The 11,956-nt window shown below is 40.6% G+C and overlaps 1 protein-coding gene across 1 annotated transcript in view; it reads left to right on the plus strand.

The window, feature by feature from the left end:
• ANKFY1 (ankyrin repeat and FYVE domain containing 1) overlaps positions 1-9,878 on the plus strand; it is a 52,925-nt gene extending 43,047 nt beyond the window's left edge. Inside the window, exons 18-24 of the mRNA XM_083174133.1 lie at positions 67-243; positions 509-656; positions 4,304-4,394; positions 5,602-5,726; positions 7,264-7,410; positions 7,729-7,819; positions 8,847-9,878. Of these exons, the coding sequence (XP_083030259.1) occupies positions 67-243; positions 509-656; positions 4,304-4,394; positions 5,602-5,726; positions 7,264-7,410; positions 7,729-7,819; positions 8,847-8,979 (912 nt within the window). The 3' untranslated portion in view covers positions 8,980-9,878. The remainder of the gene's footprint in view (positions 1-66; positions 244-508; positions 657-4,303; positions 4,395-5,601; positions 5,727-7,263; positions 7,411-7,728; positions 7,820-8,846) is intronic.
• Positions 9,879-11,956: the final 2,078 nt, after the last annotated feature.

Consider the following 11,956-nt stretch of genomic DNA (forward strand, 5'->3'; position numbering starts at 1 on the left):
CATTCCTGAGATTACATTTGACAATAGCATTGATTTATTTATTTGATGTGGTTATTTCTAACTTAGGTGGATAACAAAGGAAGGAATTTCCTGCATGTTGCAGTGCAGAACTCTGACATTGAGAGTGTGCTGTTTCTGATCAGTGTGCAGGCCAATGTCAACTCAAGAGTGCAAGATGCCTCCAAGTTAACCCCACTGCACCTGGCTGTACAAGCAGGATCAGAAATAATTGTTCGGAACTTGGTATGTAACTTGTATAAAAGCATTTTGTATTCTCTGGCACATCTGCTTACATATATTGCTTATATATTTTGTAGATCTTTTATGTTATCCTGTATTTTTTTAGGTATAGCATCCCTTTTAAGAAGTAGCTGTAATCACACATAAGACCATGCTTAGGAAATTAACGGAGACAAATTAATAATAATAATAGTACAGTACTGAATTATGTTTGCGTTTTGGGAGCCTCCTGTATTGGATAAGTAATAGCAATAATTTCCTCTGGCAGCTCCTCGCTGGTGCCAGCGTCAATGAACTGACCAAGCATCGGCAGACCGCCCTTCACTTAGCAGCACAGCAAGACCTGCCCACTATCTGTTCTGTACTTTTGGAGAATTCGGTTGATTTTGGAGCCGCTGATGAAAATGGCAATAATGGTAATAAGGCTTATTAAATATGTATTTATTTTTACACAGTTTATGTCAGTCTATTTCCAGATGTACTAAAAATTTAAAGGTGATACATTATAGAGAGACAAAGTTCTAACTAACCAGCTCCAGGCATTTTTCATTCACAGTGTCATATGTATTAAGCCTGGATAAGTGGAAGGTGATAATACACCAGCCAATCAACTCTTAACTGTCTTTTTTTAAATACAGCTGATTGGCTGGTGTGTTATTACCTTCTACTTTGTCACCACTTTTATAACTACTTTATCACTTTACCAGGCTTAATACATCTGCCCCATTGACTTTAACATGGCCATTAGATAAAAATAGCAAACAATCAGCACCTATCTCCACTTTATAAGTCTCCAAGGTTTAGTACATCTGGCTCTGTGTAACCTACTACAGTATAATAGGGTGTGAGAATCAGAACGCGATTCCCATTATTTAAAGTGACAATCAATTATACAGCAAAACCAGGTTAATTTGCCATGTAATTCATTACCGCTTTAAAAAATATGGTAAAACTCTCCCAAAATCTCTCACTTTCTGGTTCTTACACCCTATTAAATTTTTTAATTGGAGGGGGGAAGAGGGAGGGGGGATGCAGTCAACACTGGAATCCCGACCGCCGAAATCCCGAAACTTTCTCCCTCCGTGGGTGTCCACGACACCCATAGAGGGAGAATAAAATAGCGTGCCGAGCGTAGCGAGGCACCGGGCCCGCTGCGTGGCGAGCGCAGCGAGCCCGCAAGGTGGGGCGCTCCACGTCGTCCCCCCCCCATGTCAGGATTTCGGCGTTCGGGATTCCAGTGTCGGGATTCCGACCGCCGGCATTACATATCGGATCCTGGGAGGGTACCGGTGCACAGGTAACTTACACAATTAAAAACAAATAGGTATAGCAGATATGATTCCACAATATTAACAATTGGGTGCTGTTTGTTTGATATAAACATAATGGCTGGTGGAGGTGCTCCCCTGAGAGTAAACACAGTACTGGAAAGAAGGAGAAGAAAGTACTCTCTGTTTTTGGGGGCACTACTTTTGAAAAATTGTTTAAAATGTAACTTTTAATTTTATTCAAAATATTTCAAGCATAAAAATGGACATCCTAAAACACACTCAACATAAAACACAGAATTGCGGATAATATAGCACTAAAAATTTGTGCCATATATTTTTCCAAAGACAGGCTTGTCCTCTAAATATAAAGTAACAACACTGAACTTTGGTTATTTTGGAGGTAACCAATGGCAACAGATGCGAAATATATTTCTTTTACAAACCTCAAAAATTCAGGCAAATGGCTGTTTTTATTCATAAAAAGAACACAGTCAAGGGGATAACCCCTTAGTAACCTTATAGTTCACAATCAAGCAGCTCTTGTGGCACACCACCTCAGCTATTCAGAATCAGATATACAGCAATATTCAGGTTTTTAGATCAAACAATCAAGGTAATTTATTGCTCAGAAAATAGAAATGGCTTGCTGAATGATGTGGAATCGTATATAACTATATGCTTACAATAAACAGTTACTTTTTATGTCTTTTACTGGACATTGCTAAACATTGTAACGGTGTAGTAATTGTAAACTGAACAATAACAGTTATTAGTTGCACTAGAGTCGATTATACAGTAATTGCTCCAAATTGTGGTACACAATGTGTGTATAAACAAGAGAATAGTTTGCTCTTTTTTAATAATCACGGTATGATTGCCGTGCTGCGGCACACCTTAATTACTAGAGTATAATATTTCTAGTTTATTTACCAAACAATAATTTCTAATTGGTCTTTAATTAAGGGTAATTTCCAGTATAACAAGGGGGATAGAGGTGAAGAAATAGTAAAAAGAAGACCCTCTTCCAATTTCAGGATCTATGCTCGTGTATCCTAGTCCAGAGCAGAGGTAATCACTCCTGGACTGATCCGTAGGAATATTTAGGGTTTACTTGGAAAAGATAGTACTGCTGTCCTGGGGGAAAGGTTGCAAGGACTTCTGTTGGTTAATACCAGCGCAGAAATGTCCTGCTCCACACTCAGGATGAGTGTCTATCTGTGCTGAAATAGTGAGACAGGTAGCGGAGATCCCTGGCAGCTGGCTGTATGCTGCTGCTCCCCACTTGCCAGCAGCAGAGGTGGGGGGTGAGTGATATTTGGTGGGTGCAGGGATTCCTTAGGATAGTGAGGAAAGATGGGGTATGCAGGGATATGGGAATCCCCTCTTCTGATTGTGCGCTGCTGCTCCCCACTTGCCTGTGGTAGTGGTTGAGAGTGAGCGGCACGTCAGAGAGCCGGAATGACCCAGGATTGAGTGGGAGGCAGATTGCGGACAGACTGCCTGGCATGTGTCTGCAGTGCAGTGTCCTTGAAGGAAAAAGTTACAGGAGATGGAGAGCGGCACGGGCGCCGGAGAGTACCTGACAGTGTCAATCGACACTGAGTTGTGTAGGTAGTCGGTGTCAGCGTGCCTGGAGAGGAGGGAGACACACAGCGCTCGTGCTGTGTTAAGGTGCCGCAGTGGGATGCATGCCGTCAGCAGTCATCTGGTACGCGCTGCTTTGACGGTGGGGTGAGAGGTCAGACGGATGTTTTGCATATGCTGCTTCGTCAGTTGGCTTGTAAAGTAGTATGCAACTCTATACCAAATAATAGTCTTGGAATTCCAATGGCATCACGGGGCTGTCTCTAATACTAGCTCAATTTGGACAGCCAATCTTGCTTACTGTATATCGGATAAATTGTTTCAACAAATCTTAATGTTGGGTAGAGCTAGATTATCTCGCCGTAACCCTAAAAAAAGATGTGAAACTTGAATATCTAGATTAGTGCTCCCTAAATGAATGTGTTTCTGGTATTCATTAAGGACTCAAGAATACCCAAACAAAAGGTGTTGTTCTGAATAGTTCGGAAAGGCACAATCACTCTCTAATGGACAAAACCATGTGCACCGCAGATGTAACATGTGCAGAGATAGTTAGATTTGGGTGGGGGTGTACTTCAAAGTGAGATCTATATTGCAGTGTAAAAATAAAGCAGCCAGTATTTACCCTGCACAGAAAAAACACCCAAATCTAACTATCGCTGCACATGTTACTTCAGCACCACCTGCAGTGCATATGATATATTGTGACTTTCCGAGTGAATCAGAATAACCCCCAAAGTGAGGACATCAGCAAGACCAGTTCGCTTAGCCCTGTGATCTCAAAAATGGAACATGTGTCATCCGCACACAGAGAGAGAGATTACTCAGTCTTTAATTAGGATGGCTGCTGTTCTTCCCCCAGCTAGTGGCACCCCTAGGCATGTGTCTAGTTGGAAATCAAGCATAGTACCAATGTTAGGCTGAACTGTTGTTATCCCTTTAAGTGCCAACATCTCTTGACAGATGTGCAAAATATCCTCTAAAAATTCCAGTGTCGCTCAAATTTGCTGTATAAATTCGAATAAAAAAATGTGTAAAAATAAGTTAAACATTACAGGTCATTATGATGAATAAAAAAGTTTTCTTTGCAATTTTCACTCCCATTTGATACTCAAAGGGTTAAACTGTTTTCAAGACTGTGACCTATGTCCAGTTAAGTCATATATATCATAGTACATTGTGCCATGATCTTTTGTATATATTTTCAGCTCTTCATTTGGCGGTAATGCATGGTCGGTTAAACAATATCCGCTGCCTATTAACAGAATGTAATATTGATGCAGAGGCGCTTAACTTAAGGTGAGCTTTTTATACCTCTTAATTGGCATTATAGTAGTGTTTGCAGTCACTGAAGAGGGTTTCACTGTTGCCCATATATTGGAAAATCCATAAGTGGTTTTCTCCTGAACAATGCTATGGTGTATTTATTATTTTTACATGGGGGGAAACCATGTTCTGCTTTTGCATGTAGGAAGCCGTTACTGGACAGTTTGTTTTTATGCACTGAAATGTAAAATGATGTTGTGACCCATTCATTTCAAAGTATGTGGCATATGTATGAAAGCTTTATAAAAAGTAGCAACCAACCAGATCCTTATTGTCCTGTTACAGGCAGATAAATAGCAGGAGCTTATTGGTTGGTAAGTTATCTCTCTCAAAGCTTTGATACATATGCATCAAACTATACCGACCTATAATCTGCCACACTACAGTGCAACATGGATTTTCCAATAGTGCAAAATGGTCTCCTAACTCTGCATCAGCCATTTTATAACTGTCACTACTCACAAAGGAGCTAAGCTTTGTGTTTTTATGCCTCCTTGTTAAGCATTTATGTGCTGAGCATCATTGACGGTCCATGGATAAAGGCAACCATTTGGAAATTATTGGCGGCAGTTTTTAAACTCCATTAATTAAATGCAGAGATATAGATAGAGAATGGTTTGTTCCTTTCATAGAGCCAACAGGAAATTCTGTGGACATTTTGTTTTGTATTTTTTGACCTTGTCACCATAGCTCATGATGGAGGGTCTATGGTTATGATTCTGGTTAGAACTCGAACATTCCCTCAATTTTACAGCATGTGTTCTAAGCTCATGTTAGAGCAAGAACAGTAACATATGCTGTATAATGTATAGCAGATTTTATCCTTCAAAGAAACCAACCAAACAAGTCAGCTAATACCATAAATAGAGCACACCCCAAAATTTTTATAAATAGTAGGAATTTATCCTATTATAAGTCTGGTTACATTTTCTTTTTTATACTCCTCCCCTTCCTTTTAATCCAAACATTGATACTTATTCTAATTATATGGAATAATGTGAAAAATTTACTTTGATATGCAAACATGTTTTTAAAAAAGTGTTTGGAACTTTCCAACTGAAAAGGTGCAAGTGTGGTGCAAAATGGATCAATTTTCTTTTTCAGGTGGGGGTAAAAAAAACAAAAAAACATTTTAAATGTAACGATCAGCACATATAATAATCTTGAATTTATTTAACAGAGGGCAATCACCAATGCATATTTTGGGCCATTATGGAAAAGAAAATGCAGCAGCCATCTTTGAACTCTTCCTGGAATGTATGCCAGAGTACCCTCTTGACAAACCAGATTCAGAAGGAAATACAGGTGATTAGTGTGTGCTTTTTTTACTGACTATCCAAACCTACAGATACAAATCCTTTATTTCCTAGATCCAGCAGCTAAATGCTACCTGAAGTTATCTATTGTACCTTTTTCTTGTGATAAACTTATTTATGATTTCCAATATATACCCATCATTGTGCCAAACACCCCTAGAGGATTCCTGTTACATTATGTAGCTCTCATAAATAATTTTAAACACCCGCACAGGTTGTTTGGCTGCTTAACATAATGACTCAAATATAAATAAAATCTGTTCAATTCTACATTGCACTTCACATCATATAAGCGCACTAGATAGATAGATATTAGCAGAACATGGAACTAGTATGCAAATTATGGACTTGTCAAAAAGATTGCCTTAAATAGACAAGATCCTCACTTGTGCTCATACAACAAAACAGCATTCCTGGTTGCCAAGACCCAGCGTTTTAGTTTGACATGATCTACAAATGTGTCCGCTACACGCATCTATCCGTCATGCAATACACGTCACGTTATACATAACAAGTGCTTCTGCTGATCAAAATTATGTGTAGAGACTTAGAAAAGAAGGACTGTCCTTGTAATGGTGCACCAAATTCAATTAAAATTTAACTTTTATTATAATAGATAAAAATTGTGAAATATTTAGATAAACATATAAGTGAGACGACGACAATACAAGTGTTTAAAATAAGGTGGCGGGCAGATAGCACATTCGAATACACTTATATATTATATTCTAGATCTGTCCTGTTACCGGTAAGAATGGTATAAGCAGTGCTATTTTTCAGCAGGAACTCAGTTCCTGAACCTCTAATTAAATATGACATCACCAGGAACTGAAAATGTACTTTTCATAAGATAAGTTTTATTTTAAAGTCACCTGTTAGTGCCTTTGTTTCTAAATACAATATATACATCTATCTCTCCCTCCCTCTCTCTATTATATATGTTTTTTTTTTCATTTAATTGATCCACCCCCAGACCTGGAGTTCTTGAACCTATTTTTCCAGAAAAATAGTACTGGGTATAAGTATATCAAAGAATAGCAATTCAAATATTAAACATGCAGTGTTTTCACAGTATGTCTTTAGTTGGTAGCCATGTGTATCATCTGAAATTTAAATAATTGAGCCACAGTTGTAACCGGCAAGAATATATGTATAATTCCCTCTATGGGGTTTGCTGTAACAATACTTGGCTTGACACTGTTTATAAGGCGCTAAAAGTCTCATGTAGTGGGTCTATCAGTGGGGGGGGGGGATGGGGGGGTTTGGGTAGGGTATCTAATTGGTTACTGCAATTGTTGATTCCTTTATTGATTGTTTCTGTACCTTTGTGATTGCAAATAAACATTGTATTCAAAATAGAAAGTTGATAAAAACCTAAACAATTAATTTTCTTCTTATCCACCCGCTTTTCTAATCTTATTTTTTGCATGTTTTAGTTTGATAAACATTAGTCAACAGAATTCTCTTTGATCGTTTTTTAATAAGATGTGTATAACTCACTAGAGCGTTATAACATTTCTTTGCAGTACTTCTCCTGGCCTATATGAAAGGGAACGCTAACCTTTGCAGAGCCATTGTGAAAGCTGGCGCCAGACTTGGAGTAAACAACAACCAAGGGATCAACATATTTAACTATCAAGTTGCTACAAAGCAGCTCCTCTTTAGGCTTCTAGGCAAGTTATGCAAATATTTGTAATTATTTAAATGCGATGTAGGAGGAAGCAGTATATTAACGTCCAAACCTGTTTCTTAAAATGATTGCATGCATTTCTGCTATTAGGAAATTGAAATGTTTATTTCCTTTTGTACAGTATGTTAATGTTGCTTAGTCAGAGATGTTGACCATCAATATATGTTTCATTTTTAACCCCCACAAATACACAGCAGTTGCATCCACATACATTCTAACTTTTTGAATAGCAACTCTATACCTGTCCCTTTTAGTTATTCTGTCTTACACTAGAACTTAGTGTATGCTCTTACTCTTTCAGATATGTTATCGCAGGAGCCTCCATGGTGTGATGGTTCTAATTGCTATGAGTGCGCAGCTAAGTTTGGAGTTACAACGCGAAAACATCACTGGTAAGACAAATAACTCTCTATGACAATGTAAGCATAAGCTCTCTGAAAGCAGGAGGTCTGCTTAATGGGCTAAATACTTAAGGCCCATACACATTAGAAGACTTACATTTCAAAAGACTTTGCCAAAATCTGTAATAGATATAGCTTTCACAAAAGTAGTACATACACATTGAGAAAATATAAACATTGGTGGCCGGAGGGCGGGGCCAGCAGGGTGCACTGTGTTGCTGGGCAGGGAGCAGTGCTGTCTGCTCCTGTGTTGAGGGGGGCAGGGAGAGCCGCCGGGGAGCAGGAACAGCCTCAGCAGAAGCCGGCCAGAGGGAAGATCATTGGAGAGCGCGCTGCGGACCAGCTTGGTGAGTATGACAGGCGGGGGGGCAGGGGCAGGCAGCGGGGCAGTCCGCCGGGCTGAAAGTGGTTAATCTTTCAGCCCAGCAGGCATACACACATGGCGATGATGGATGAAAAACCATCCATCATCGCCACATCTGTTGGTAAAACCAGCAGAAGAACCACTTTCCTAGCGATGATGCGGGAGCGCGCATCATCGCTAGTCAGCAATCTCTGGGGCACACACACCCCGGGGCGATTTTCAGCCGAAAATCGCTCAAAACTGCAGTTTTTACCGATTTTTCAGCTGAAAATCGTCAAGTGTGTATGGGCCTTTAATGGTAAAGTAGTCCTTACTAAATCAATGCGTGCATATGCAGGACACATGTTTTATATTTTAAAATATGGATCAGCACAACCTGAGAGTTTCTAACACTGACACCATTTACCAATAATTGCTGCTATAATAACATTGCCATTGTTACTCCATCTGGATATGTGATTGCATTCACTGCATTTATGTGGTTGTGTCATTTTATACTTGGCGCCTCAGGATTTGTGCTAAGCCATATTTTGCTATAGCTCCCTGGGTGTAAGACCACTAAAGCACAGTTCTGGTTGTTCTTTAGGTGTGCATATAAGTTTAACAACTCTTGTATATTAACATATTTATATTTTGTTTTCTCTTTTTCTGCAGTCGACATTGCGGACGACTTCTGTGTCATAAGTGCTCGACCAGGGAGATTCCCATTATAAAGTTTGACTTAAATAAACCTGTGCGAGTGTGCAACATATGCTTTGACGTGTTGACGCTGGGCGGAGTCTCTTAGTACCCTTAGCTGTTTATACCTTGCTCTGTGAAGGAAGGCAGCACTTTCTGACTGCCAAACTGAGCTACAGACTTTTGCACTTCATCATGGACTTAAAGGACCATATTACAATATATTCCAGTATATACAATTTGATTGTACTTGTATAGGCTTTGCTAGATACTAACAGGAGTCTGTCTTTTTAAGTCATACGTGATAAATGTGTACAAGTTTGGGAAGATAAAACGTTGATCTGACTTGATAGTCTGGTCAGAAGATCAATGCGTTACATCCACACTTGCCTAGAGAGGGAGTCTCTTCTTGCTCAAGAGATTTTAGGACTTCCTGTCATTGACATTGTCTTAAAATAATGTCCAACACCTGTAAAATGATGTATTATGTTCCCTGACTTTGAGGGGAAAACAGATAAGGAACTATTTTGTAAAACAGGGTTCAGTTTTGAGGAAAGCCAATTCAATTGTGGCCTTAAATTATAAGCTGTATAACCAACACCTATAATGACATTTGTGTAGCACTTTTCCTCATTTGGTATGCCCATGTCATTAATAGAACACCATCTGCATATTTAATTAGGTTTTACCAACATTACTTCCAGCTGATAAACGGCATTATAATTATGCACCATTACCTTGATTGGATTACCTTATTTGTTATTCTCCACCTTTTGCACATGGTTACTCATCTCCTATCAAAATATAACGTGTAATAATAGAACTTAACACTTGTGTCACTCTCTAAACACTAATGTGTTCTAAGAAAGCATATGTGGAGCCTAATCATTTGATATACAAATTAAATATCCAAGCTACATGGATTCATTGTATGTTTTGTATTTTATTAATGGAAAAATCAGTATAGTATTGTTGGGTCTCTCAGATTAAATAAGATCCTACACTGTGTGTGTGATTATTTCTATTCTTCTGTTAATCATGAACATTATAGGTTCAGTGATGGGCAATTTGGTCCAATTGACAGGTCCTGATGACATGAGTTCTAACCATCAGAAGGGATGCTTATTATTTGTAACTAAGGGGCAGATTTATTAAGCTTGGTGAAGTGATAATTTGGCTGGTACTTTATCACCGGCCAATCAGCTCCTAACTGTGAAGTTACAGGCTTGATTTGAAAGCTGACAGGTAGGAGCTGATTGGCCCGTGATAAAGACCAGACACTTTATCACTTCACCGAGCGTAATAAATCTACCCCTCAGTACCAAAACAAAAGGCCCAGAATAACATTCACCATATAGTAATTTTCATCTTGATATTTATTTTATTTTCACTATCATTCATATGGGATACTGAGGTCGCAATACATTGGGGAATAGAGGTCATCCGACAGTAGGCAGGCACATAAATTTCCTAAACCAGGGTGTGCTGGCTTCTCCCCTCTACTTCCCCTTACTAGCCAGTTTTAGAAAATGTGCCCTCAGGAGGAGAGGATGCAAACTCCTGGAGCTCCAGAAAGTTTTTTTCTTCAATTTACTTTATTATTTTGCGGTTGCTGTTTGGACTATGCAGCTTCCCTGCTTCATGGGAATCCGGGGGAAGGGACAGTTGCTGGCCTCTTTAGGTACCAAACTTATCCCTGCTGCAGGTCCACTGACCTGCGAGAGTGCTTGTTACCACGGGCATTGCACTGCAGTGCGCACAGCCCCAGCATGCCGCACACCCCTGACTCAGCCTGAAGCCGTCAAGTGGTGAGTCTTACCCACGGTCCCCACAGTGGGGTACCCTGGTTCATGTGCGGCAAGATGGCTAAGGCTGTATTTACATGTGCCAACCAAATACAAGAAGGTTTGTTGGGTGACATGGATGTGGCCACGGTAGCTGAAAAGCTGTGTCACACCCAAGACACAGCAAAAATGGTGTGTGAGGCAAAGAAAGAATTAGGCGCCATTAATGCACATAACTCAGCCATGGCTATATCGGCCCGTAGGGCCTTATGGTTACGGCGGTGGGTTGCTGATGCTGACTCCAAGCGTAGTGTGGAGAATCTTTCCTTCTTGGGGGACAGATTATGTGGGAGTGAATTAGATGACTTAATTTCCAAGGCTACGGCCGCCAAGTCCAGCTTACTCCCATCTGCTTCCACACCGGTAAGACACCCCTTTTCAGGAAATACCCAGCAGTCCTTTCAGTCTAAGGCCAGGGGCGGCTCAAACGCTAACAGAGGTGCTCGTTGGTAAACCCAGGAGAGCAGCAACCTCTTCCTATCGTGACCATAGCGCAAGCACAGCTGCACCCAAGCCCTCAGCATGACGGGCTCCTCCCACCTCGAGACCTACTCGTGGTGGGGGCTCGGCTGAAATATTTCGGCCACGTGTGGGATGCATCATCCCTCGACCCTTGGGTCAGGGATATTATTTCACATGGTTACAAGCTGGAGTTCGAAAGACCGCCCCCTCACAAGTTTTTCAGGTCGGGATTCCCAGCAGCTGCGGAGGATCGCAGGATCCCCAGACAGGACGTGCAAAAGTTGGTACTTGCTCAGGTAATCATACCTGTACCAGCACTGGAAAGGGGCCAGGGATACTTCTCCAACCTTTTCGTAGTACCGCGCCACGCATCTTCACCAAAGTGATGGCGGAGATGATATTTCTTCTGAGGACTAAATATAATATATAATCCCATACCTGGACGACCTGCTCCTAAAGGCGGAGTCAGAGACAAGCCTGCAGGAAGTGATATAAATCACCAGACATGTACTATTGGACCACAGGTGGATACTGAACATACCTAAGTCCTCTCTAGTGCTGACCCAGCGTCTCCAATTCTTGGGGATGATATTGGATACGGTGGAGAGGAGGGTGTTTCTCCCAGCAGAAAAGATCTCCACACTCCAACAGTTGCTGTTGGAAGTGCTGACCACAGAGAAGGTGTCAGTCTACCTGTGCATCAGGTTGATGGGAAAAATGGTGGCCTCATTTGAGGCAATTCAGTTCAGGAGATTCCACTCCAGAGTATTCCAGTTGGAC

The sequence above is a fragment of the Crinia signifera genome, chromosome 2, assembly GCF_055691185.1.
Source record: "Crinia signifera chromosome 2, ASM5569118v1, whole genome shotgun sequence".
In the NCBI taxonomy this organism is placed as follows: Eukaryota; Metazoa; Chordata; class Amphibia; order Anura; family Myobatrachidae; genus Crinia; species Crinia signifera.